Raw genomic sequence first — 26,499 nt, 5'->3', positions numbered from 1 at the left:
TGTTACTCAATGGACTACTCCACCCCATTACCTGTCCCGGCTCTGGATCAAGGTGTGGGGGCTGCATATCAAACAGTCTCAGGCCTTTGATGTTCAGAGAAACACAAACACTGATCTGACCCGAGTCGTAACAGCTTATTTGTCCCCTTTAGTCATTCATGGGCTGCTTGTTGAATGTCTATGCCTTCAAAGGCTCCTCTCTGTTAGTCTGGCTTACAGTAGCCATGCTGGCTTTGAGAGGCCTGTGACCCACTATGTCGAGGGCCATCTGGCTTCCTGCTAGATTTGATATTGATTTATTGGTTGTACATGTGAAGATAGGAGAAGGCCAGCTGCCAGGAGCTCAGGTCTATCTAGTGCGCGGCATACCTACTAAATGGCTCTCATGAAAGTATCTAAGTCTTCATACACTGTAAAACCCAAAAAGCTAATTCAGTTAACAAAAGTTAATTCAGTTCAGCTAATTCACAGAACTCATTAATGCTAATGAGTACTGTGAACTTAATCCATTCAAGTAAATTAAGCAATCTGAGCACAGTAAAACCAGATAAATGAAGAGAACTCAAACCAACTGAGTACTGTAAAACTCAATAAGTTAAGTCAACCCAAACTGTTTGAGGAAACCAATTGCAACAAACCATTTGAGTTAAAAATACTAATACGAGTACTGTGAACTTACTTCTTTTAACTTGAAGTAATGAGGTATTTAATTTACCCATTACCTTTAACACTGAGTTCAAAACTCTTTTCAAATGAGTAGAAATAACTTTCAGTCAATTTTGAGTTAACTACACTCATTTCATTTGATAATGTTGACTGTTGGGTTTTAAAGTGTAAAAGTATTACAATGAAGTTTTAACCTGACCTAAACAGCCTTCATCAAGATTTTCCAAACTTTCTTTCTAAGGTGAACCATCTAACCAAAACATTATATTCTGACTGTAAAACCCACCAGAAATATAATATTAATATCTAAAAAAAATGCATGTCATGAGTGAATAAATAAAATATTTTGCTAGTTATTTAAATATATAGTTTTTATTTTATTTTAAATAATATATTTAGGGCGACACAGTGGCGCAGCAGGTAGTGCTGTCGCCTAACAGCAAGAAGGTCGCTGGTTCGAGCCTCGGCTGGGTCAGTTGGCGTTTCTGTGTGGAGTTTGCATGTTCTCCATGCGTTTGCGTGGGTTTCCTCCGGGGGCTCCGGTTTCCACCACAGTCCAAAGACATTGTCCTTAGTGTATGTATGTGTGCGAATGAGTGTATGGGTTTCATAGTGATGGGTTGCGGCTGGAAGGGCATCCGATGCTTAAAAAACATATGCTGGATAAGTTGGTGGTTCATTCCGCTGTGGAGACCCCAGATTAAAAAAGGGACTAAGCTGAAAAGAAAATGAATGAATGAATTAATAATATATTTGGATAATTTTTTAAATAGTTTAATTATCAGCAAAAATCCGAGATTAGACATTGTATTATAATGTCAGAGTCAATTTAAATTTGCATAAATGATTTCATAGTTACTTTAAGATGGGTCACATGACTACAAATTATTTGTGCAATGGTAGTAAATTATTCATAGTTTATTGATTCTCCCTAATATGTGTTTCTTTCCTAAATAATAGCATTTTATCATTTCGCTTTGAATATTCACAATCTAGAATGGCCATGTGAAAAAGTCGACACTGAAATGAAATCAGTGATTCTGAATTAAGTTCGAAATGAATCTATACGTAATTCAAAAGTAGTCAAAATATAAATACGTAATCTGGGTTATGTTAATGACTTTTTGATGTTAATGTTTTTATTATATTAGATCATTTTTATTACTAGATAAGATCATAAACTATACAATAAAGACATTTTCAGTATAAAAAAAAACATTCTGTAAAGCAGCATAGTCAGCTATCAGCACCCTTCCTATGTAAAGGGTGTCAGTCCTTTTCTTCCCGATTATCTCCACAAACTCTCTATCTTCCCCCTTCCCACCTGGCTGCGGGCTGTGATGTGACTGTGTTCTTGATAATGAGGTGAGAACTTTATTGCCCTTGTCTCTGGCCTGGCACCAGCCTGCTAGAGGAGGCCCGTCTCCAGCCTGGCACTGACTGACAGAGAGCGCCCCCTTTTGAGCATTTACATTCACAACAGACTACATCATGCAGGTCGAGGTGTTATATTGGATTGTGGAGGATTATTTACATTGCCTTTAGATTATTTCAATAAACACACACACACACACACACACACACACCCTGTTGCGTTTAATCTGGGTGGGAATAAGAGGCAAGTTCAGAAAGTCAGCCAGTCAGTTCTTCTTCCTCCAGCACTCCATTTCAAAGCAAGGGATCAAGGGCAGACTTGCGCATGGCATACAGTGAATGACAATAGCCGTAGAGAAGAGCAAGACAAAGGAGCTCTGGAAGTTCCCGGGTTAATAAGTCCAGGACACACAGTCAGGAAGGCCACTGTGTGAATTCAAGAGGAAGTCAGTGCCCTATCCACTATAGTAGATGCAGATCACAGTGGAGGCGGGCAGGCGAGGATGAATAAACAAAGGTGAGAACAGGACTGAAGGTAACATTAAAGCATCAGAAAGAAGATATTTTGTCATGGTTGCACACAATGTCTTGTCAAGTGGCTCATCCACTAATTGATAAGATCCAGCACATGCGCACACTTCACGCCTGATCTTTCATAAGGATCACCCCATTATCTTGTAATTGGAGTCGCATACATAAGACCTAAAGATCAAGGGGCTCCTTCTTGTCATGCACAAAGGAAGTGTCAGGACTTTTACTGCTTTTTGAGGGCTGAAAATTCACTCATTTTCACTGCGCTTAGATCACATTGACAGTGACTGTAAATATTGAATGTGTAAATGTAGTAACTCCCTGAAGAGGCCGTTTACTGTTTCACCTTCTGTTATTGGGATGTACAGTGTGTGCATGAGTGTATGTAGATCATAGGTCTTGCCAAAGCGCATAGTACAAATTCCTTTCAACAAAAATCTTAAGTATAAAATCCTTTTAATTACATTTTAACAAAGACTGGAAGCAATAAAAAAAATTAAGCAGGCTTTTGGTAAAATGGATGTAACGCACACTGAAAAGTAAAGTATATATATATATATATATATATATATATATATATATATATATATATATATATATATATATATATATATATATATACATACATACTTTACTTTTCAGTGTGTGTGTGCATATATATATAATAAAATGCCCCCTAAAGTAACACTATAAAACACTATAGAAACGACTAAATGTACTGTTATATGTACTGTTTTCTTTATGCTCATTTGGGGTAGCAGGGTGATTAAACACAGATTGAGTAGAAAAGGTATTAACCTAAAGAATTAAGGTGTGAAACTGTGAATTAAACCATCAGGAACCCTTAAGTCTCTAGTGTCACAGCTTTTCCAGAAGTGCAACACTTAAGATTAAAGGGTTGATGATGGTTTAATACTTGTTTTAAAACCTAATTTTATCATTCCTCTCAACCTGTTTTTGCCCCTTATCCTGCTGCTGCTCCAGTGAGCATTTCATGTCTATTGATTACAGCTTAATTTTGCAGCTTCTATAGTATTTCATTCTTCCTACGTGCATTAAATATGTTTCTACTTGTTCAGTGTACGTTACATCTAATTTTGGCTATTTGTACTTGTAAAAGGAAACCTGATAATAATTAAGCACCTCTGAGAATAAGGCATCTTTCACTTCCAGTCCTCCTTAAAACGAAAACATCACTTATTAATTAAATTTAATATTAATTAAGTTTGGAATTGGTCAAATGTGCCTGAGAAAACTCTATAATCAGAATATCGACTTTTAATTATGATATGTAATGTAATGTGTATTCATATAGTGCATTTATTGTGTATGGCTATACACCCAAAGCAATTCACAATCATGAGGGGGGTCTCTCCACACTACCACCAGTGTGCAGCATCCACTTGAATGATGCGACACCAGCCACAGGACAACAGAGCCAGAGCACTCACCACACACCAGCTATAGGTGGAGTGGAGAGACAGTGATTAAGCGAATTTGGTGTATGGGAATGATCAGCCTGATCTCACGAGAAAACGTAAGTATTTTACGTTTTGCCAGTATAGTGGCTAATTCGTACGAATTCGTACGAGTTCAGTCGTACGAAATGGTACGATTTTAAAAAGGAGGCGTGGCACCTGACCCCACCCCTAACCCCAACCGTCATTGTGGGATAAGCAAATCGTACTAAATTGTACGAATTAGATCGTACGAATTCATACGAATTAGCCACTAAATGAAAAAGTTACGAATTGCCGTGAGATTGTGTTGGAATGATTAATATGCCATGATGGACTAATGGAGGGAATATTGGCCAGGACACCTGGGTTACATCCACCTCTCTTTACTAGAAGTGCCATGGGATTTTTATTGACCACAGAGAGGACCTCAGTTTAACGTCACACAGGATCTCGGTTTAACATCTTATCCAAAAAACCGCGGCTCACTGAGAGTATAGTGTCCCCTACACTATACTGGGGCATTAGGGGATTGAGCACCCCCTGCTTGCCTCACTAACACCACTTCCAACAGCAACCTATAGTTTTGTAGTTTTCTGTAGTAAGCAGGCTCAGCCCTGCTTAGCTGCAGTAACCCTTCTTGGGCTGCAAGGCAATATGGCTGTGGATATATATGCAGTATTTTGTACTGTCTGGAGCCAGGACGTAAGCTTTTCACTCATCATAGCACATGTGCTGCTGATGATGTGACAATAAAAGTGATTTGATTTGAAGCAATATTACAATAGTTAATAAGAACGATGTAGTTTAAAATTGGTCAAATGTGCTATATGATCAGAATATAGATTTTAATTGTGAAATGTAATGTAAAGTAGTGTGTGTATTCATATAGCGCATTCATCGGGTATGGCTATACAGCCAAAGCGCTTCACAATCATGAGAAGGGTCTCTCCACACCACCAGCATGTAATGCTGCACACAGATGTGACGGCAGCCACAGGACAATAGTGCCAGTGCGCTCACCACACACCTGCTATAGGAGGAGTTGAGAAACAGTGATTAAGTCAATTCAGTGGATGGGAATGATTGGTACGCCATGATGGTTAAGGGCCAATGGATGGTTACATGCCTTTTTTTTTTTTAACGATAAGTGCCATGGGATTTTAATGACTACAGAGAATCAGGACCTTAATGTCTGATCTGAAAGATGGCACTCACTGACAGTATAGTGTCCCCCTCACTTTACTGGGGCATTCAGCTCACACAGACTGCAAGTTGAGCGCCCTCTGCTGGCCTCACTAACATCACTTCTAACAGCACCTTTCCCATGTGGTCTCCCATCCAGGTACTGACCAGGCTCAGCCCTGCTTAGCTTCAGTGAGGAACCGGTCTTGGGCTGCAGGGTGATATGGCTGTGGATATATGCAGAGATGGGCATTTTTTCTGATACTTGTATTTCAAATACGTATTTAAAACACAAAATAGTATTTTGTAATTTGCATTTGATGGGGTTTATGAAAATAAGTTAATATTTTGTAACAAAATACTTTAGTGTCTTGTATTTTTGTATTAAAATACTGTAATACTTTGTAAAACATCTACATCAAGACATCATATAAATGCACCCTCTGATTGGTGCTTTATATGTTATTGACTCTTCCAGTTAAAGAAGAAATCTTAGAATAAAGAGTATACTGTACAAATGATAGTAGTTTTGGATGGATTGTTGATGCCAAATGTTTGTCGTTAAAACAAACAATGTAAAAATAAGTCCCACAGTGGCGATTCCTACAATACTTCATTGGCTATTTTAAATGCCAGTAGTTGATCAGTAGGTCCACTGTATAGTTAATGAAGAAGAAAGATGTAAGCCTTAATACGTCACAACTATGCAACAAAAGTATTTAATAATCAAAAACTTTATTTTCAGAAATTTTAAAACTTATTTTAAAATACATTTTAATGTAGTTTTGCCCATCCCTGAATATATGCATATATGTATATGCAATATTATAAAAGTTAATAAGAACAGTGTAGTTTGGAATTGGTCAAATGTGCCTGAGTTAACTCTTAAGATCAGGATAACGACTTTTAATTGCACTATGTATGCAATATTATAATAGTTAACAAGAACAATGTAGATTGAAATTGGTTAAATATGCCTATAGGAAACCTCTATGATCAGAATATGAACTATGCAATATTATAATGCTCAAAACAACCCCCCCCCCCCCCCCCCCCCTCAAGTTGCAATGCAGTGGCATAGAGGCTCTTTTGAACAGACTGTCATTTCCTTCTCGGGACACTGTTATTCCAGTAGCCTTTGTGAAAAAGCCAAGTGGCCGAGCTACAGACAGGAGGTGGGCTCTTCACAGGCAGCTGAGGTTGTCGACTCAGCAGGGGAGGGAGGCGCACATCGCAGGGGGATACAGGCTGAAAACAAACACTAACTCTGACAGGAAAGGAACTACAAGACCCTGCTGGGAAATTAGGGGGACTCATGTGCTCATTTTCATACATTGGGCAACATGCCGCAATGTGGCATCCTTTATTGCGTTTGTTGTCATGTCAGGGTATGAGTGGCATAGAGGAGATTGTTTACACGACTCGTCCTTTGGGGGATTAAAAATTGTTAACACAAACAGAGCATGAACAAAATCAGTGTTTGCTTTAGAGATAAAAACTTATATTCAAACCATAGGCTTCATGAACAAGATTAATTAATTCCCTGATGAACTAATTATAGCTGTTGCGATTGGTAAATATAATCACATTAAGTGCACATGTGGTAAAACAGTGTTTTGCTTTGTTGTGTATTATGAGCTTATAAATGCATTTAGATATTTACAACACATTATTAACCTAAGATATCACATTAAAATGATCTTCCTCATTTGCTTTCTTCTCCTAATGCTTTACATGCATAACTTCATTATATCAGAGGTTAACACCATTGCTCATTTGTAAATTGTGTGGTTTTGGGTAAAGACTGCCATCTGCTGGATTCTTGTATTTATACCTTTTTTTAGTCTGTTCAATATGTTGAAGGTGCATCTCAGTAACTACATGTTTATTTTGTATATTGAATCATGTACAAATTGGGGTAATAAAATGTATTTTTTAATATAGAATAATAATTTAAGAAAAATGTAAGTCTAATATGCTCAAAAAGGCTATCTATAGAAATATATATATACAGAAAAAATAGCATATATTTTTACAATAAAAAAATCCTATTTTACTAAATTTTAAATGCCTCTGTGTTACAAATTATATATAATATGCTGATTTGATGTTTAAGACACATTTTTTCTTTTAAAATAAATTATTAATATATCTTGTGAAATCCATAATTATGTTGTAATTAAAATGTTAATAATCAAATAATTCTAGTAAAATAGCTTTTATTTAAAAACAGAAAGCTTTTGTGAAATTAAGTTAAATGGCCACTGTCACTTTTAATCAATATATTGCACCTTGTTAGAATTTATTTTAGTTGTTTCTGACCCTAATATTTATGTAGCCCTACAAGCATATCAATAACTGCTAAAATAAATAAATGAATGAATAAATAAATAATCAAACTACATGAAGTATGGTGCAAGCTTCATTGGAAGAATAAGAATGTTTTATTTGGCAATGAAAATTTGAATTTGTATATTTATGTTCTTTATTTATATTTTCCACATATGAAGAAGCCATAGTTTGCTCTATTGAAATTATGCTTCATAAGACTTGTGTGGTCATAACTTGGGAAGACTGTTTTGAGAAGAATGTTTTACATTTGAAATGTTTTTGTTTACAAGATTCTGTCTCTTTTTTGATACAAGGCTGCCTTCTGCTGGTCAGGTATGGTTACTTTAGATTGCCGCACACAAATAAGAAGTAAATAAATTAACGAACCTGGGGGCTATTTCATAAAAGTGGTTAAGAAAAGCGGGGATTAAAGTCAAAAGCCTGACTTCAATGAGCTGAACTAAACGTCCACGCTTGGTTCCATAACAGCAAGTTAAAGATCATTTGATCTGACTAGTCTGAGTTCAGTTTAAATAATCTAGATAACTACTCGTGCACGTTTCTGTCGTAAAAGTATATATATATATATATATATATATATATATATATATATATATATATATATATATATATATATATATATATATATATATATATATATATATATATATATTTAATTAACTTTTTTCACATATGGCCGATTTCTCTCAGATTAAAGGAGGGTCTAACTGAGAATATGTAGTATCAATATCATCACTTTAGCTCAGAGATGGCCAAAGTTGGCCCATGGAAACCTTTGATTTTGCCTGCCATACCGTCTGAAAAGAGAGGGAGAATTATGGGGAGTTGATTGGGGCAAATGCCTTTGACAGAAATAATCATTTTGAATTTAATGTAAACTTTAGTTTACATTAAGCCAACTAAAATAAAAGGTTTGAATTACATGTAAATTAATCACACTTTTAAAACGTAAATACTGTCAGATAAAGGACAATGCACAAGATATTGGTGAGCAAATCAAGGCAAGGTAGGAACAGCTCGACTGTATTCAGCATTGAACTTTATGGTGTTATGAATGGGACTGTTTATGTTTTTACTGTAATATGCTCATTAGAAAATGCTTAAAAAAATCATAAAGCATCATTACTTAATACATTTTAAAGCAACGTTTTCTAGTTAGTTTTAAATATTAGCAAATAAATCAAGAAATTACACATGTCACGTTTAATGTTATATTTGGTACAACTTCGACTCACAGCCCTCAATCAAGTTTGGTTTTTGGCCCTTGAAAACGTTTGGGCACCCCTGGTTTAGATCCTTCCTGAATGGAGGAATACGTCTTGTTGCAATTCTCTCCTATTTACGGTAGAAATTTGACCAAATGCCTTTATGAAACATGATCTTTACGTAACATCACAATGAGTTTTGTCATAAAAATATCGATAATTTTGCCTCATACACCTGTATGGTTGGCTATTCTTACTAATATATCTAGTATTGTGGTCCACGGTCACATAGCCTACTTTAAAATGCCATTTTAAGCTTTGTTATTCAAATATATAATCGAAAACAAAAACAAGAAGAGGATCAGCCTACATTACATTACACATATGCGTCTATTTCGTTGACGTAAAGCGAAAAATATAAACATGTTTACTTTATTTGTGGCTGTCTGGGACACGATATGAGTTATAGCAATTTCTTTCCATCTATAGCTTTTTTGACAGGTATTATTGATTGATTTTTCATGCAACCAAACTTGCACAGGCGACACCCCGCCTTCACCAAAATATCCACCAATTGGACAGCCTGCTGGGTGACAAGTTACTCTGCAGCTGGACGGCTGTATGATAAACAAAACCGTTAGTGTGGTCATTCCCGCATCTGTTGTTTTTATGTGAACGGTTAAAGGGGGAATCTTTCGAATGAAGTATGGCAACAGTCAAAAAGGATGCTCGACTGACGAGTTCGCAAAGTTTGATGTGCGTCGGTTTTGCCGGGATTGTTAGCAAAACTGTAACTTCGCCGTTGGAAGTCGTCAAGATTTTGAGCCAAGTAGGAACATTTCACTGTAAACGCGGCTTCCTGGACAGCTTTGTTTTAATTTGTCAGAATGAGGGACTTCGAGCATTTTGGAAGGGTAACATGGTTTCCTGTCTACGGCTGTTTCCCTACAGTGCCATACATTTAGCAACGTACAAAAAGTAAGTATTATACCTTTAATTATACTTCAATATTCACACAAATGCGTACTTTGTGATTAGCGTTTACCTCAAGTGTAGGTTTAACAGTTTTGAGTATTCTGTTTAAAGATAAGATAAACTTTTCGATCAGCTGTCATGGTAAACAAACACAACAGGAAGTTGACGCGTTAACTCGATAGCGTTTGAAAGCAGATGAATGTAAATGATTGAATTATTGATTATGAGATATAATTAACACGTTTAAATGTGCGTGGGATGTCAGATTTAAGAGAGGACGTTTAAACAAAATGTTATTTAATTTCTTTATTTAGTTTAGCTTTTGTTAATTCGTTAGCAGGGGGTTTACATAAGTTCATCCTGACGTATCACATCACGCCTTTATTCATAACCAATCACGTTGCTCAAAAAACGAGCACGTTGATGTGTCGTCACATAGTAGGCGTGGTCTGATTTCTGTGAAGTCATAAAATTAGCGCATTCATAAAATGAGTACAGTACCAGTATTATGGCAAGCTGACATAACATTAATCTATAAACTGTAATATGATCTATTTTCATGTTACTGTTATCTATATTTAGATACTTATCTTTTCCCTGTAAGACTAACACTTCTTAAATAGCTAATTGTGCTTATTCATTAGAACCTTTTTTAATATATATAAGAGCAAATGAGCAATTCCAGCATTATAAATGTGACGTTTGCAGTAAAAACTCAAAACAATAATTCACAGAGAAAGTATATATTAACATTATATTAAAACATCTGTTTATATTTTTCAAAACAACTAATCACAGAGTTATGGGATCAGAAAAATATCAATCTGTAAACATTTTTATACTTAAAATGAGAGAAAATAATGGATGTTGTTGTGGATGTGACTAAAAAACAAATTTACAGTATACAGCATACTTTGTAGAAATTCTGTGAATTAAACTGCACAACCCAAAAGAAACAATTCTAATCAAAAGGATGAGAGTTGGCTTACTAAAGAACAATAAGATGTGATATCGCCCCTGGTGTGACTTTGGTAAATCAAATACAAGCCTACACACACACACACACACACACACACACAAAAAAAATATAATAATTATGAATAGTATCTTAAGGAAAAATTACTTAAGGATTTCACTATTTTGGTGAAAACGTTTCTTTTTTTTCATGACAAGGTTGACATTTGCATGGAATTGCTCATTAGATACACATTATTTTATTAAATACTATAGTTATTATTTATTAGACACTGGTACGTATTATATGCTGGTCTATACGCCTATAACCTATAAAATGGATACTAGTGAGATAAGAATAATTATAGCAATAATTACAAAATATGTTAGTGTATAATAAATAAGAACTAATGCCTAACAAAAAAACTACCATTTTAACAGGTACTGATACCTAATGAATCTATCACAATATCTAATAGTAAATAAGTAATCATATTTTTCATATTCTTATTGGAAATATTCATAAAGTTAATAGTAACTATTGGAATAATTACTATTAATTTATGGATGATTCAAAAATAGAATAACTACTAGTAAATACAAGTATGTTACAAATAATAAACCTGTATTAAATAAACGGGTGGCATGGTGGCGCAGTGGGTAGTGCTGTCACCTCACAGCAAGAAGTTCGCTGGTCTACAGATATGCGCTATAGGTGAATTGGGTAGGCTAAATTGTCTGTGGTGTATGTGTGTATGTCCTGGTCCTTCAGGTTGGGGTTTGAGCGTTAGGCTAACGACCCACCTCATAAAAATTAGATGTTACGAAACACCAACATGGTGCGGCTAAATATCAACTTTGATATAAACGGCCCTGGGCAGTAATGAGTCATTGGAATATAGATACTATTCATAATTAAATAGTTGTTAGGTCAATAATAAATTTCCATACCATTCAAAGTAATAAAAAAAGTTAATTAAGACAATATTTACAAGTTACTGTTGAAATAAGTACTAGTATCTAATAAACAAGAACGTGCATATATTAAATAACCATTATAGTACCTAAAACACTCGTAGATAAGAATAGAGTATTAATACTAAATTAATGACAAAGACGTTAGTATCTAAAATTAAGTACTGGTAGCATGAAAGTAGATGCTAGTATGTTTTTTAGGGTAAATGCTCAAACAGCTTGCCATAGCAGTATCAGCTGTGGCGTTTCCATGGATATGAACTATGCGCTTCACAGGAGCTCAGCCTCTGCCTGTCCATAAACGAAAGTACTCCATTGTTGTACTGGTCACGTGTACTTTCACATGCTGCAGGGGTTAACAGAGACACCGGAAATGCCTTTAGAAAGACCCGTACATGGTGTTCCAGTATTCCAGGAAAAGAGTGGAGGGTGTATTCTGACCTGTTTTGAACACCATGTTCCTCTGAAAAGAATACGTGTAAATATCTCCAGTGCAAGCTTATGTTGTTGTTGGTTATTAATCTAATATATTTGTTCATATGTCTAAATGTCTGTCTATGCAATAATGAGCTCTCAACATATATATTATCTAAATTATATTTCTGCATATAGATATAACAGTCCTGTAAAAAATATGGATCAAAGCTGGGACATCCCATTTAAGTGTCTGCATTAAATTTACTAAATAAATTTTATAACTAGCATATTAAAACTGTATTTACGTTTTTGACTATTCTAAATCTTAGAAATATCATAATATGTTTGCAGATATTTAATAAACATCCTAAGTGAACATATATCTGTATCTGAAAAACTAAAGAGAGTTACTCTCCTTTAAAAACATACATTCTGTCTCAAAATGTCTGTCTTTGTTTTAGTCTCTATAACCCACCCTCTGCCAGTTTACCCAGTTATATTTCATCACCCAGAGTTGCCATGGTGTAAAATGCATCATATTTCATTTCAGTCTTGAAGGCTGTCTAAATTGAATGCAGACACAGCTGAAAACACAACCTCTGGAGGAGAGCAGCAGCCTCCAAAATGAGATGCAGATTCAGTTATAAAAATCCACATGAGGTGGTTTCTAATGGGCTATATGCACAGGGACTTTTGATTTTCAGTAAGCCAGCTAAAGAGCCTCCGGTGAACTGACAGAAATCAACAATCTTCACTACTTGATTAATATATGATACAAAGTGGGTCTCATACAGGAACATGGCAGACCGTGCTGAGATATAGATGCATTATTATGTCTTGTAATGAGGATATTAATATAAACAAAAAAACGACTCACCTTTCAAAGACCACCAATCACTTCACATAATAACACATTCATATCTCAGAAGGGTCCGTCATGTTTATGGGTCCCCTTGAAAAATATCTGTTGTGTTACATGGATATTTGCAAGTGTTGTGACCAATTTGCTGCGCGCTTCTTCCGTTGTTTGTGTTGTGACCAATTTGCAACACGTGTGCCGTCAAATTGATGAAGATCATTTCTTTATTTTCTGGTGTTTTTTTATATGGTGTTAAATTGCAGCATGTTAAGCTCTCTCGCCCACCGTACAGACCAGACTGGAAACACTGCATTAAATTCATGGTGCAATGCATGGTGCATTGTTCTGCACCATGACTTTAAATACATGTGTCGTTCAATACATGTATCTACTATTTCACAACTCTCTCTCTCCGTGGGCCTCTGGAACTGTCAATCAGCTGTTAACAAGGCTGATTTTATTACCTCCATAGCTACATATTCTGACTATAATCTCATGGCTCTAACTGAGACCTGGTTGAGGCCGGAGGACACTGCTACACATGCTACTCTTTCTGCTAATTTCTCTTTTTCCCACACTCCTCGTCAGACAGGGAGAGGGGGTGGGACTGGACTACTAATTTCCAAAGAATGGAAATTTACTCTGATACCGTCCCTGCCAACAATCAGCTCCTTTGAATTCCATGCAGTCACCATTATCCACCCCTTCTACATAAATGTGGTTGTCATCTACCGCCCACCAGGTAAATTAGGTCACTTCCTTGATTAACTGGATGTTCTTCTGTCATCTTTTTCTAATTTTGCCACTCCCTTATTGGTGCTAGGTGACTTCAACATTTACGTTGACAAACCGCAAGCTGCAGACTTTCAGACTCTGCTTGCCTCTTTTGACCTAAAAAGAGCACCTACTTCTGCTACCCACAAATCAGGTAATCAGCTAGACCTTATTTACACACGACACTGCTTCACTGATCAAACAATAGTAACTCCACTACAAATATCTGATCATTTCCTTCTGTCTCTCAATATCCACATTACTCCTGAGCCGCCACACACTCCAACACTGGTTACCTTTCGCAGAAACCTACGATCTCTCTCACCCAATAGACTATCCACCATTGTTTCAGACTCTCTTCCTCCATCTCGCAAACTCACTGCACTTGATTCGAACAGTGCCACTGATACACTCTGCTCCACACTAGCATCATGTCTAGACCGATTATGTCCTCTTGCATCCAGGCCAGCCCGTGCCAGTCCTCCTGCACCCTGGCTCTCGGATGCTCTCCTTGAGCATCGCTCGAAACTTCGGGCTGCAGAGAGAATTTGGCGGAAAACTAAAAATCCTGCACAGCTCTTAACATACCAAACTCTTCTGTCCTCTTTCTCAGCTGAGGTTACTTCTGCAAAGCAGACGTATTACCGTCTGAAAATCAACAATGCCACTAATCCTCGCCTACTTTTTAAAACATTTTCCTCCCTCCTCTATCCTCCTCCTCCACCCGCATCCTCCACACTTACTACGGATGACTTTGCTACATTCTTCTGCACCAAAACTGCAAAAATCAGTGCTCAATTTGCTGCACCTACAACAAACACGCAAGATACAACACCAACACCACACACACTCACCTCTTTTTCTCAGCTCTCTGAGTCTGAGGTGTCCAAACTTGTGCTATCTAGCCATGCAACCACCTGTCCACTCGATCCCATTCCCTCTCATCTCTTGCAAGCCATCTCTCCTGCAGTCATACCAACACTGACTCACATAATTAACACATCTCTTGACTCTGGTTTATTCCCCACTACATTTAAGCAGGCTAGGGTAACCCCACTGCTAAAGAAACCCAACCTGGACCATACGCTACTTGAAAACTACAGACCAGTATCCCTGCTTCCATTCATGGCCAAGATTCTGGAGAAAGTAGTGTTCAATCAAGTTCTGGACTTTCTTATACTCAAAACAATCTCATGGACAACAAGCAATCCGGCTTTAAGAAAGGCCACTCAACTGAGACTGCCCTGCTCTCTGTCGTGGAGGATCTCAGACTGGCTAAAGCAGACTCTAAATCATCAGTCCTCATTTTGCTGGACTTGTCAGCTGCTTTTGACACTGTCAACCACCAGATCCTGCTATCTACGCTTGAGTCACTGGGCGTTGCGGGCACTGTTATACAATGGTTCAGATCTTACCTCTCTGACAGGTCATTCAGGGTGTCTTGGAGGGGAGAGGTGTCCAACCTACAGCATCTAAACACTGGGGTACCTCAAGGCTCTGTTCTTGGGCCACTTCTCTTCTCCATCTACACATCATCTCTAGGACCAGTCATCCAGAGACATGGATTCTCCTACCACTGCTATGCTGATGATACCCAGCTATACCTTTCTTTTCATCCTGATGATCCCTCGGTTCCAGCTCGTATCTCAGCCTGCCTGTTGGATATTTCACACTGGATGAAAGATCATCATCTTCAGCTGAACCTCGCAAAAACGGAAATGCTTGTAGTTTCTGCCAACCCGACTCCACACCATAACTTTTCAATCCAGATGGACGGGGCAACCATTACTGCATCCAAAATGGTGAAAAGCCTTGGAGTAACGATCGATGACCAACTAAACTTCTCTGACCACATTTCTAGAACTGCTCGATCGTGCAGATTTGCACTCTATAACATCAGATAGATCCGACCCTTCTTATCTGAACATGCAGCTCAACTCCTTGTTCAAGCTCTTGTTCTCTCCAAACTGGATTACTGCAACTCTCTACTAGCTGGGCTTCCAGCTAACTCTATCAAGCCTCTTCAACTGCTCCAGAATGCAGCAGCACGAGTTGTCTTCAATGAACCTAAACGAGCACATGTCATTCCGCTGCTAGTCCGTTTGCACTGGCTGCCAGTTGCTGCTCGCATCAAATTCAAAGCTCTGATGTTTGCCTACAAAGTGACTTCTGGCCTTGCTCCTTCTTATCTGCTCTCACTTCTGCAGATCTATGTGCCCTCCAGAAACTTGCGTTCTGTGAATGAACGTCGCCTCGTGGTTCCATCCCAAAGAGGGAAAAAATCACTTTCGCGAACGCTCACGCTCAATCTGCCCAGTTGGTGGAATGAACTCCCTAACTGCATCAGAACAGCAGAGTCACTCGCTATTTTCAAGAAACGACTAAAAACTCAACTATTTAGTCTCCACTTCACTTCCTAATCTGCAATTGCCTCTTTGAATATCACAGTAACTGTACAAAAAAAAAAAAAAAATACTAATACTACTAATACTTCCCTTCTTAGACTTTACAGACCTGAAACTTGCCTTTAGTACTTATTCATTGTTGCTCTTAGTTGTGTAAATTGCTTCCTTGTCCTCATTTGTAAGTCGCTTTGGATAAAAGCGTCTGCTAAATGACTAAATGTAAATGTAGATTATTTTACCCTGTATTTTCATTTTAGTTTCAGCACTTCCCTGCTGCTCATGATGGCGCTTGCATTTAAAGTCATTCATCTTATTTAAAGCCTGAAGAGCTAAATAAATGCTTAAATCTATTTAACTGATTAATTTAATCTATTTACTGATACAACACTGATGCTGTAAAAGGAACCTTATGAAATTAAAAAGTAGTCGCATTAACCTTTCACTGGCAGTTTATCTGTGGCTGAAAAACACTAGCTGTGAATATACCCATTAGCAAAAAGTAGAAATATTACAACAGCAAACATTAGATTACATTGTTCAACAACATGTGAAGCACAATATTCCTGCAACAAGTGATTCGGCTATTAGCACATGAAGAACAGAAAAGAAACATATAAACGCAACTATTTAGAGGCACTGAATAGTGCATCACACTCCAACAAATCTCTAGGGCTTGTAACCTAATTAATACATATTAAACCCGTTTTAACATTATTAAAAATACATGCTTATATAAAAGTAAATGCTATATGTTTATTTGATTTTCAAGACAAAGGTAAACTATATGCTTCTGCTTTCAGTATGACAATAAATATAATCTACAATGGAATTCAAATGCACATTGGTAGCACAGAATGAAGTAGATAATCAATACCTCTGGTGATCATCGTCATAGAAGTGTATGCTGTTGTTTGGCTGTGAGAAATAACAAAAATTTCAGGTGATGGTTAGAACAAAAATTTTAAATTTGGTTTTGAATTAGGAGTGCAATACCTAGTTCAACCACTGGGTGTTAATCTTACATACTGCACATTTAATGTTTTAAATAACATTTTTGAAAATAAAATCAAAAGATATGGGTGAGATATGTTTATTTTTTTATTCTGACATACTGAGATATATAAAAGGATAAGTAATGATCATGCTAAGTTTTATTATATTTTAAATGATTTAAAACATCTTTCTGCCAAATTTGAAAACAGTGTTTTGAAGGATATTAGCAAATATATGATAAAGGCAAATGTGATTCTTCAGTACAGTATGTCTGAGTAGTAGTATAGTTTAAATTTGCCTTACAATGTGCTTTGGTATACAAATAAACTATTACTACAGGGAATAAAATTTGAGTGTATGTCAGAAAATATAAATAATAAGATGCATTGTAATGCACAGACAAAAACAAAGAAATCTCTTTAACCAATATGCCTTTTGACCAGTATTTAATTTACAAGAAATGTTATTACTTTTTTACATGCACATTCACTGCGAGAAAACTAAATGTGCTGAAAAATACCAGTAGCTTTTAAGTTTACAGACATTTTCTTCAACTGTAACTTAAAATTACAAGGGTACACTGGTCTACATTTAACACTTTTCAGTGAGTATAGCTCTATGAACTTATACTACATTTTAAATTCAACCATATAACTGTTAACCACATACTTATGTAACTGATAGATATGACAGTTACTCATGTACGCAAAAATGCTTACTATCTCACTATTTATCTTATTCTATATTTGGCAGTATTGTGAACCTTCACATAGATGAACTGGGTGATATCTCACAATGGAGAGCCATAGTGGCCGGTGGACTGGCAGGCATATCTGCAGCTCTAGCAACATATCCACTGGAGGTGGTTGAAACCAGACTTATTGCTCAGAATTGCCAAGAACCAACGTACAGAGGCTTGCTGCATTCTCTCTCTGTCATATACAGAAATGAAGGACTTCAAGCTCTTTACAGGGGCTTCTCCCTCACAGTTTTGGGTAAGGACTAATTCGGAATTAAAAATATTAAAGCTCATGCTTTGACTTTAAATGTGCTTGAAAAGTTTAATTAAATGCTTGACTTACCATGGAATAGGTGCTGTTCCCTTCTCGGTTGGCTGCTATGCAGTTTATATCAACTTGGATAAATTGTGGCAGGAGCGTCATGTTCGCTTCACGTCTTTGCAGAACTTCATCAATGGCTGTCTTGCGGCAGGAGTCGCTCAAACTCTCTCCTTCCCTTTTGAAACTGTAAAAAAGAAAATGCAGGTGAGAATTTTTTGAGTCGTTCTACTGTATGGCAACATATCACCACAAGAGGGCACAATTGTACCAGTGTCACAAACTTGGATCTCTCTAAATAGGGGTGTACAAACTCGGTCCTACAGGACTGGTGTCCTGCAAAGTTTACCTCCAACTTCCTCAAACACACCTCCCTGAACGTTTCTAATAAACCTAAAAAGAGCTTGATTAGCTAGTTCAGGTGTGTTTAATTGAGGTTGGAACTTAAATATACAGGACACCGGCCCTCCAGGACCGAGTTTGGACACCACTGTCCTAAATATTCTAAAGATTTATACTCATTTGCAACTTATTGGTGCCCCAGGTGGCCATAATTATGTCAAGAATTATACACTTTAATATCAAATAAAAACACACATTTGTATTTTAAATAGTGTTTGCAACAGGTCACGCATAACAATACAGCACACTATTATGAAGGACACAGGTCCCTGCAACAGCTGAGAATGCACAGTGTCCAGCGTCTGCCTATGCCAAAGATAATTTCTCTAAAGATAGCTGACCCCTCACACACACAACTAACATAGTGGTGTACATCTCCTCTGGTTCCTATACTTTTTGTTTTGCTGAACACAACATAAACTGGATACCAAAACTTCTGCTTCTACCCATTTTGCAAGTTAAATGACATTGTCAGACATAAACGGAACAAAGCTGCCGAATGCTCTGAGAACTTCAGTTTGGTGCTAAACAAAAGTCTTTATAGACACAGACAACATAGCCTGCAGAACACACATAAAGAGGGTTTAAGGGTCGAGATATGTGTAAAATGTAATACAGAAAGGCAATCAGTTGTGTACAGAATGTACATAAATCAAATGAAACATTTTACTCTTATTTGATCTTGCATTCATTGTATATATTTTTCTCTATGAACACTCATGTCAGTATTCTTTTATGCAAGTATTGTTTAATAATCAGGAATATTTCTCCAATCATCACTTTAGGCTCAGAGTCTTGTTTTGCCCCACTGTGGAGGAGTTGATGTCCATTTTAACGGCATGGCAGACTGCTTCAGACAGGTCATCAAGAACAAGGGTGTCATGGCTCTGTGGAGTGGCCTTACAGCCAACATGGTGAAGGTGACGTCTGTTTTATGTTCTTGCGTGGTGAGAGAGATAAAAATAACCGAAGCACTCTATGTGTTCTATGTAAATCTTCATAAATACAAAGTTTGAACTTGTCATTAATTGTATAATGATGCCAGCATTCCTCTTCAGGGTGTCTGGAAAAAAAGGCTAAAATCAAAGCAAGAAGTTTTAAATTAAAGGGCATTAAATATTTTATGCATGGCAAATATTTTCCTCAGTTTTTTTGTTTTCCAGTATAAATATAGACACATGTATTGGTCAGTAGGCTAGGAAAATTACTTTTCCATTTGAATTAAATTAGATTTTTCTTACATTTGTTTTAAGTTAATCTAAAACTTTCTTAATTCTTTTCACTTGTAATTTTGTTTTCCAACTAAATGTATCCTAATTTACACATATTTAGAAGTTAACAAGGAAAACAAAACCAAAATACAAAGGAAGAACTTCAGTTTTTTTAGTGTGATGAAATAATGGAGATTTATACAAGGTTTTAAAACTTCGTTGCTACTAAACATTTGGTTAATACAGCTCATTGTCTGCTCCCTATGTAAATTTAGACAACTTTTAAAAATATTAAAAAACATATATGTTTACTCGGTCTTAAAACCTTTTAAATGTCCTAAAAAAGTCCTAAAAAGCTGTGCATCGATGGAGTTGCTCTTTAGTGTTTGGACACTCTTTAGAGTTTGGTCAGTTTTAATTTACTCGAACGTCTATGTTAAGCTGCTTTAACACAATCTATATTGTAAAAGCCCTATAGAAATAAAGATTAATTAAATTGAATTGAATAAATTTCCTTCATAAATCCTGCAGAAATTTTGTTCTTGAAGAGCAATCTTTTTCCTCCAATCTACGAACTGACTTTCCTGATCGGCCTCCGCATGCAATAGCATCCTCAAATGTATTTTGTTTGTGCAATATAAAAATAATGCCTTTCCACTTCTTTGTTACCAATATTGTGTTTTATTTTCTTTATTACAGATTGTCCCATATTTTGGCCTGCTCTTCAGTTGCTTTGAGATGTGTAAGCAGGTCTGCCTTTACCGGAACGGCTATATCATTTCTCCACTAAGCTATAAGCTTAAACCTGGTGTGGACCAAAGCCTAGGCCCATATGAACTGCAGGAATTTAAGCGCTACCTAAGAAACAGAAAATCACACAAAGCACAGAGTTCATCAATAGGAAACCGTTGGTAAAAAAAACCCAAGAAGATTATCAGGAATGAACAGACCTCCAAGAATGTCTACTGCTGCAGTGCAGTATTTTGTGTAGTATATTTGATTATTATGAAGAACATGTATTGTATTTAACATCCGACAGGCTGTTTTTGGAATTATGCATTTATTTACTTGAAGCACATCCATTATGTACATTTTACAAAAACAATGAGACAGGTCCTTAATGGAAAGTGGTGCACCTGTGAGGCAGTATTAAAGGTGCTTATTGATAACAATGTTGACATGTATTGCTTTTACTGTATGTGCTACTGAAATGGTGTTTTAAGAAGTGTGGAAAAGTTTTAGCATTTCTCAGGAATAATGTTGAGCATCATTTTAACAGTGTAAAGCAATGCCTTTGTCAAACAAAGTTTTCGTATATTTAGTATATACAAAGTTTTTACAGTATTTTACCTCACATGCCTTTTAAAGGTATTTTGTTTATAAACCACAAACTTTTCATGTCATATTGTGGTGGATTTTAATATTGGTTTATTTGATAATGGTTGAGAGTATCTGCATTGTAAAGAATTGTATATACTCTGCGGATCTGGACACACGGTAACCCAGGAACCACTGACTTTGAATCAGATATTAGCATATTTGATTATTAAAAGGGTGTATCGTAAAGACCTCTCTTATTTAACTATAAAAGTAGCTTACATTGTAAAAAAAATATGAAAAGCAATAAACATAACTTTATGTTATACTTGTCTTATGACCTGTTTATTATTATATAATACAAACATAACTGAAATGTGTTAGCAGAGACAGCAGTGATTCAGATAGTATTGATTTTGTATTGCCATCTGTAGTCACATGTTTCCAATTGGATCACTGGCTGGGCCACAGTCAAAAGTCATGTGAAGGACTTTGCACTGACATGTTGGCCTTTTTCTTCTCGCACACATGCCCTTGGAGATCATTAACCAGAGAAAGGCAGCAACCTAGCTAGTAACAAACACGCATGTTGTGTCACCTTGGAGAACTTACTTCTTGACTTGACAGCTGAAGGAAAATCTGGACAATCCTGATTCTCCAGCTGTAGTGGTGTGCGGGTGTGTATGTTTTTAAATATTGTAAGTCAGGAATAAGTGGATGCGCTGAAGCACATTTAATAACATCTAATGTTGTAAAAACTTCCTGTTGTCATTTACGCTTTCCACCTTGAAAAGGCTTAAGGTTACCTTACTAACTTTGAGCCATTCATCTCCGTCATCACACGACGGTCCCACCCCTGGAATCTATGACGTTTCATCGATTGTCCAATCATGTCTCAGAATCTCGGGTACGGTTCGTCTCGCGAGACGAACCTTTTAAAAACGTCGTCTCAACTTTTCAATCGGCCATTTCGAATCAGCCGGCATTCCACGCTAGTCCTGCGGCAGAGCGGGATTGACCTCTTCAAGCGACACCTCTCCAAGAACATCCAACAATGAGTGAGACCGCCATCTCCTTCGCCAAGGACTTCTTGGCCGGTGGTATTGCCGCTGCCATCTCTAAAACCGCCGTGGCCCCCATTGAGAGAGTCAAACTGCTGCTTCAGGTAGATATACGCAATGATATTAACAAGATTATATAATCCCAGATTTTTAATAATTGAGATTACGTGATGACTCAATCTTGAATGCTATGAGAACAGAATAATGCTAACGTTAGATCCATTTATGCTTCTATAATGAAACGTAAGGACATTTTCAGATTTTAACTTGCGCTTTTTAATTGCTTGTTTTATTGGACATTCGTATGGATAACCGCCATTTGTCATAGTGGACATCTTCATTAGTTGTGCATCTGAGTAGTTATTTGTTTGAATGTTTTGATGCACTTTGAGTCGTTTAAAACCGAACAGGGTGTAAAATATTTGGTTAAGGATGGACGGGGCCTTCGGTGCCCGTAACCTTTACGTTAGCAATCCTCCTCGAGAGAACAGACCGAGACATTCCTCAGGTAATTGGTGACCAAATAACCGAAATGTGTTATTGCTAAACGTCATTATTGTTAAATTATCGTTTTGAGAAAATAATTTCGAGTTATTTTTTTTAAACTATTACGCGAAACGCGACAAAAAGCATCCTCCGTGATTCCGCCAAGGTCGCGAGAAGGGGAGGCCTGGATATGGCTAGGCCTTTACTGTTAGCTTGCAAGCTAATGCTCGCGCCCTAGGACAACGAAGACCCTGCTATTGTTTAAGAGGACAAGCCGTTTTATAATCGTTTCACATACATGAAATGTTATGCGTTTGTTACTTTTACAGTCTTTACGTCAATTTAAGCAGTTTTGCTGTTCCTGTCAGTCATTTTTTTGCGGAAATCGCCTACCGGAAGATGTCGAGCATTTTGCGCGATACCGGCTTCTTTCGTTTCTCGTTATCACGTGTTCTGATTTTCTCGGTTTTGTTTTTCAAAGCCGTCGTCTCATTAGAAACATTTTCGAGCAGGTTTTGGCTGCTGCTTTTTGTTATCTCAGCTCATAAATCTAATCACTGTCTTTCATTGAGACGTTCTCCATTGAGTATTCTCATTGACCTTTTTTCCCCTCCTGTTTACAGGTGCAACATGCTAGCAAACAGATTACAGCAGATAAGCAGTACAAGGGCATTATGGACTGCGTGGTGCGTATCCCCAAGGAGCAGGGCTTCCTGTCGTTCTGGAGAGGAAACTTGGCCAACGTCATCAGATACTTCCCCACACAGGCCCTCAACTTTGCTTTCAAGGACAAGTACAAGAAGGTCTTCCTTGATGGTGTGGACAAGCGCACCCAGTTTTGGAGGTACTTCGCTGGTAACCTGGCTTCAGGTGGTGCTGCTGGTGCCACATCCCTCTGCTTCGTGTATCCCCTTGACTTCGCAAGAACCCGTCTTGCTGCCGATGTCGGAAAGGCTGGAGCAGAAAGAGAGTTCAGTGGGCTGGGTAACTGCTTGGTAAAGATCTCCAAATCTGATGGCATCAAGGGTCTGTACCAGGGCTTCAACGTGTCCGTGCAGGGTATCATCATTTACAGAGCTGCCTACTTCGGCATTTATGACACAGCCAAGGGTGAGTCCATGATGCATTTATGGTGTCCTCAATGGTATGTACTGTTGTTGCATTGGTTACATCTGCATTTTTGTCTTTAGGTATGCTGCCCGATCCCAAGAACACCCATATTGTTGTGAGTTGGATGATTGCTCAGAGTGTGACTGCTGTTGCTGGTCTTGCTTCCTACCCCTTCGACACAGTGCGTCGTCGTATGATGATGCAGTCTGGACGTAAAGGAGGTCAGTTGCTCTCTTATTCCATGTTTTCTCCAAATAATCTTAATTTGGGCAGTGGGTTAATCTCGTTTTTTCTTTTGTTACAGCCGACATCATGTACAGTGGCACAATTGACTGCTGGAGGAAGATCGCACGTGATGAGGGTGGCAAGGCTTTCTTCAAGGGAGCCTGGTCCAACGTTCTCAGAGGCATGGGTGGCGCCTTTGTGCTGGTCTTGTATGATGAGCTGAAGAAGGTCATTTAAATGTTTTCCTGTCCACCATTCAATGTGAGATGTTTAACTGTAACATATCTTGTACATTTGGAAGGACTCTCAAATTCCGCCTTATTTATAGGGACCAACTAGTATGTCAGTACTAGTTGTACTGGGGGAAATTTGTTTTGCGGTTTTTCTTTTGCCCCGTTCATCTCTCCTTTTTGTTCCCCTCACCGTACTGTCATTCCCAGAAAGAAAGAACAAAAGAATGCCAGGTACTAAAATCTACCTGTTTTCCAGCCGGTCTGTTTTTAGTCTTCATCAATAAAGACCCACTGAATGAACCTACACTATTTTCTTGTCCTGTATTTTATTCTAGCTATCGTAGTTCAGCTGTCAGAGTAAATATTGGCCTTTTTTTTTAAGTTTAATCAAACATGCAGTCTCCACCCTTTAAAATAGGGGTCACCAATCTTGGTCCAGGAGGGCCGGTGTCCCTGCAGGATTTTGCTCCAACTTGCCTCAATACATCTGCCTGGATGTATCAAGTATACCTTGATTAGCTTGTTCAGGTGTGTTTAATTAGAGTTGGAGCTAAAATCTGAAGGACACCGGCCCTCCAGGAACAAGTTTGGTGACCCCTGCTTTTAAAAGGTTAGCAAACTGAACTTGCAGGTTGGGTAGGGAGCTTTGCTATGTGCTTTTTGCATTTTACAAACCCTTGTGTTTAATTCACAAGATTTTCAGGGGAGTAGGACATTTTCATACATGTTAAAGTCATTTGCAGCTCTGTCAAACTACTGTCACATAGTGTCCAAGTGTTTATTCAAAGACTGGACTTCACACATACCTTTAGACATGTTCCCAGGTGTCGAATAGCAATTTATATCCTGAGATGGAACCTCATACCCTGTTGGCCCTCTGAAGTTGTGCTTGAGTCTAAGCCAAGGACAGCTGAGGGGACACTGGTACCCCTCTGAAATTCACTTCTCCAAGACTCATTTACTTTGAAGGCCTTGTTAGAGCTGCAAGTGTTATGCTTTTTATTTGCATCTGCTTTTTTAGATTTAAAATTTAGGCCAAAGATGCCCAAACTAGGGCCTGTGGGCTAAAGTTGGCCCATGGTAACCTTTTGAATTTGCCCGCCTTCCCATCTGAGAAGGGCGAATGATGGGTTTGCTTTAGAGATTGTCATTTTAAAATTAAATGTAGCCTTTTTCTTTTTTTGTAGCTTGAAAACAAACAAAAAGAGAGCTGAAATTAAATGTTTTAATATAAATGATGTAATTTGTACTAATGTACATGCTGTCAGCTGATGGAAAGAGAACAAATGCAGAGACTTTATGCAAATCAAGACGGGCAGATTCTGCTTGATTAGTGTATTCCGCATTGAACTCCACTTTTTTAAATAAGTGTTTTATTGCAATAAGTTAAAATTAAAATTATTTGAATTATAAAATAAATTAGTTTACACATGGCAACTTAATGTAAAATAGTTTGGTATATTTATCTGTGGCCCAAGGATCTAAATGATATTTGGTTTTTGCCCCTTAATATGAAATAGTTTCGGCTCCCTGATTTAGACTTGGTGCTTATATTCCTAAAATGTACTACTTAGCAAATGTGTTACACAAATGCTAAAGAAACCTGAATGAAAGCAAAGGTTATTGCTACAAGCTTAATGACTTTTCTCCCGTGCAATCCCCAATTGGAGAAGGCTACTCCTATGCCCTCTTACGCTAAAAACCTTGGTGACTGCTTAGTGGACATCAAGCTAGTCGTAAATTAGCACACTAATCCGTCCTTGCATCACCTTCACTTCAAGCATGGCGGGTTCCTGAGTACAGTATTACAAGATGTTTAGCAGGGATAAATAGGGGACTGCTTTCTGAATGGGTGCAATGAACTACAGTAGTTAACATGTATAAATGTGGATCAAAACTTTTCACCAAAGTTGTCAAACTATTAAACAACATCCATTTATGTCTTAAGACTATTTTTGGTTATTTTTAATCCACTTCAAATGTTGACTACATGCTGTTTATTAAACTAAGTTTGGATTTTTATTGGGTTAATTTTTTACATACAGGGTTCCCACGCTTCTTGAAAGTGCTTGATTTTCAGACATGAATTCAAGGTTTTGAAAGTACTTTAAAACATACATGGGTCCCTGAAAGTGCTTTAATTTAAAGTTTCTGGTGTTATTTTGCCATTTTTACTATTCTGCTTTCAAAGCCTAAACAAGAAGTTCTAAATTTAAAAATCTTAAATTTCAATCTTTTACACGAACTGACAAATAATGCGTTTTATTAACTTTT

General features: G+C 37.3%; 2 protein-coding genes and 1 long non-coding RNA gene across 3 annotated transcripts in view; 2 read left to right on the top strand and 1 right to left on the bottom strand.

Annotated features, from left to right (window-relative positions):
- The window catches only part of si:rp71-46j2.8, a 30,144-nt gene extending 11,782 nt beyond the window's left edge, over positions 1-18,362 (bottom strand). The window contains 2 exon segments of the long non-coding RNA NR_186776.1: positions 17,004-17,044; positions 18,205-18,362. This is a non-coding gene — a long non-coding RNA (si:rp71-46j2.8).
- On the top strand, positions 9,392-21,436 carry slc25a43 (solute carrier family 25 member 43). The gene is given in 5 exon segments (NM_001004497.2): positions 9,392-9,748; positions 17,876-18,117; positions 18,215-18,387; positions 19,368-19,502; positions 20,493-21,436. Coding segments are annotated over 5 exon segments (1,038 nt in total). The 5' UTR covers positions 9,392-9,476; the 3' UTR covers positions 20,709-21,436.
- Positions 21,437-22,097: 661 nt separating this feature from the next.
- On the top strand, positions 22,098-24,529 carry slc25a5 (solute carrier family 25 member 5). The gene is given in 4 exon segments (NM_173247.1): positions 22,098-22,275; positions 23,281-23,767; positions 23,848-23,988; positions 24,072-24,529. Coding segments are annotated over 4 exon segments (897 nt in total). The 5' UTR covers positions 22,098-22,164; the 3' UTR covers positions 24,230-24,529.
- The last annotated feature ends 1,970 nt before the right edge of the window (positions 24,530-26,499 follow it).

The sequence above is a fragment of the Danio rerio genome, chromosome 14 (assembly GCF_052040795.2).
Source record: "Danio rerio strain M-AB ecotype USA chromosome 14, GRCz13ab, whole genome shotgun sequence".
NCBI classification, from domain to species: Eukaryota; Metazoa; Chordata; class Actinopteri; order Cypriniformes; family Danionidae; genus Danio; species Danio rerio.
The sequence above is the reverse complement of the archived record's forward strand: the minus strand, read 5'-3'. Positions and strand labels throughout refer to the sequence as shown.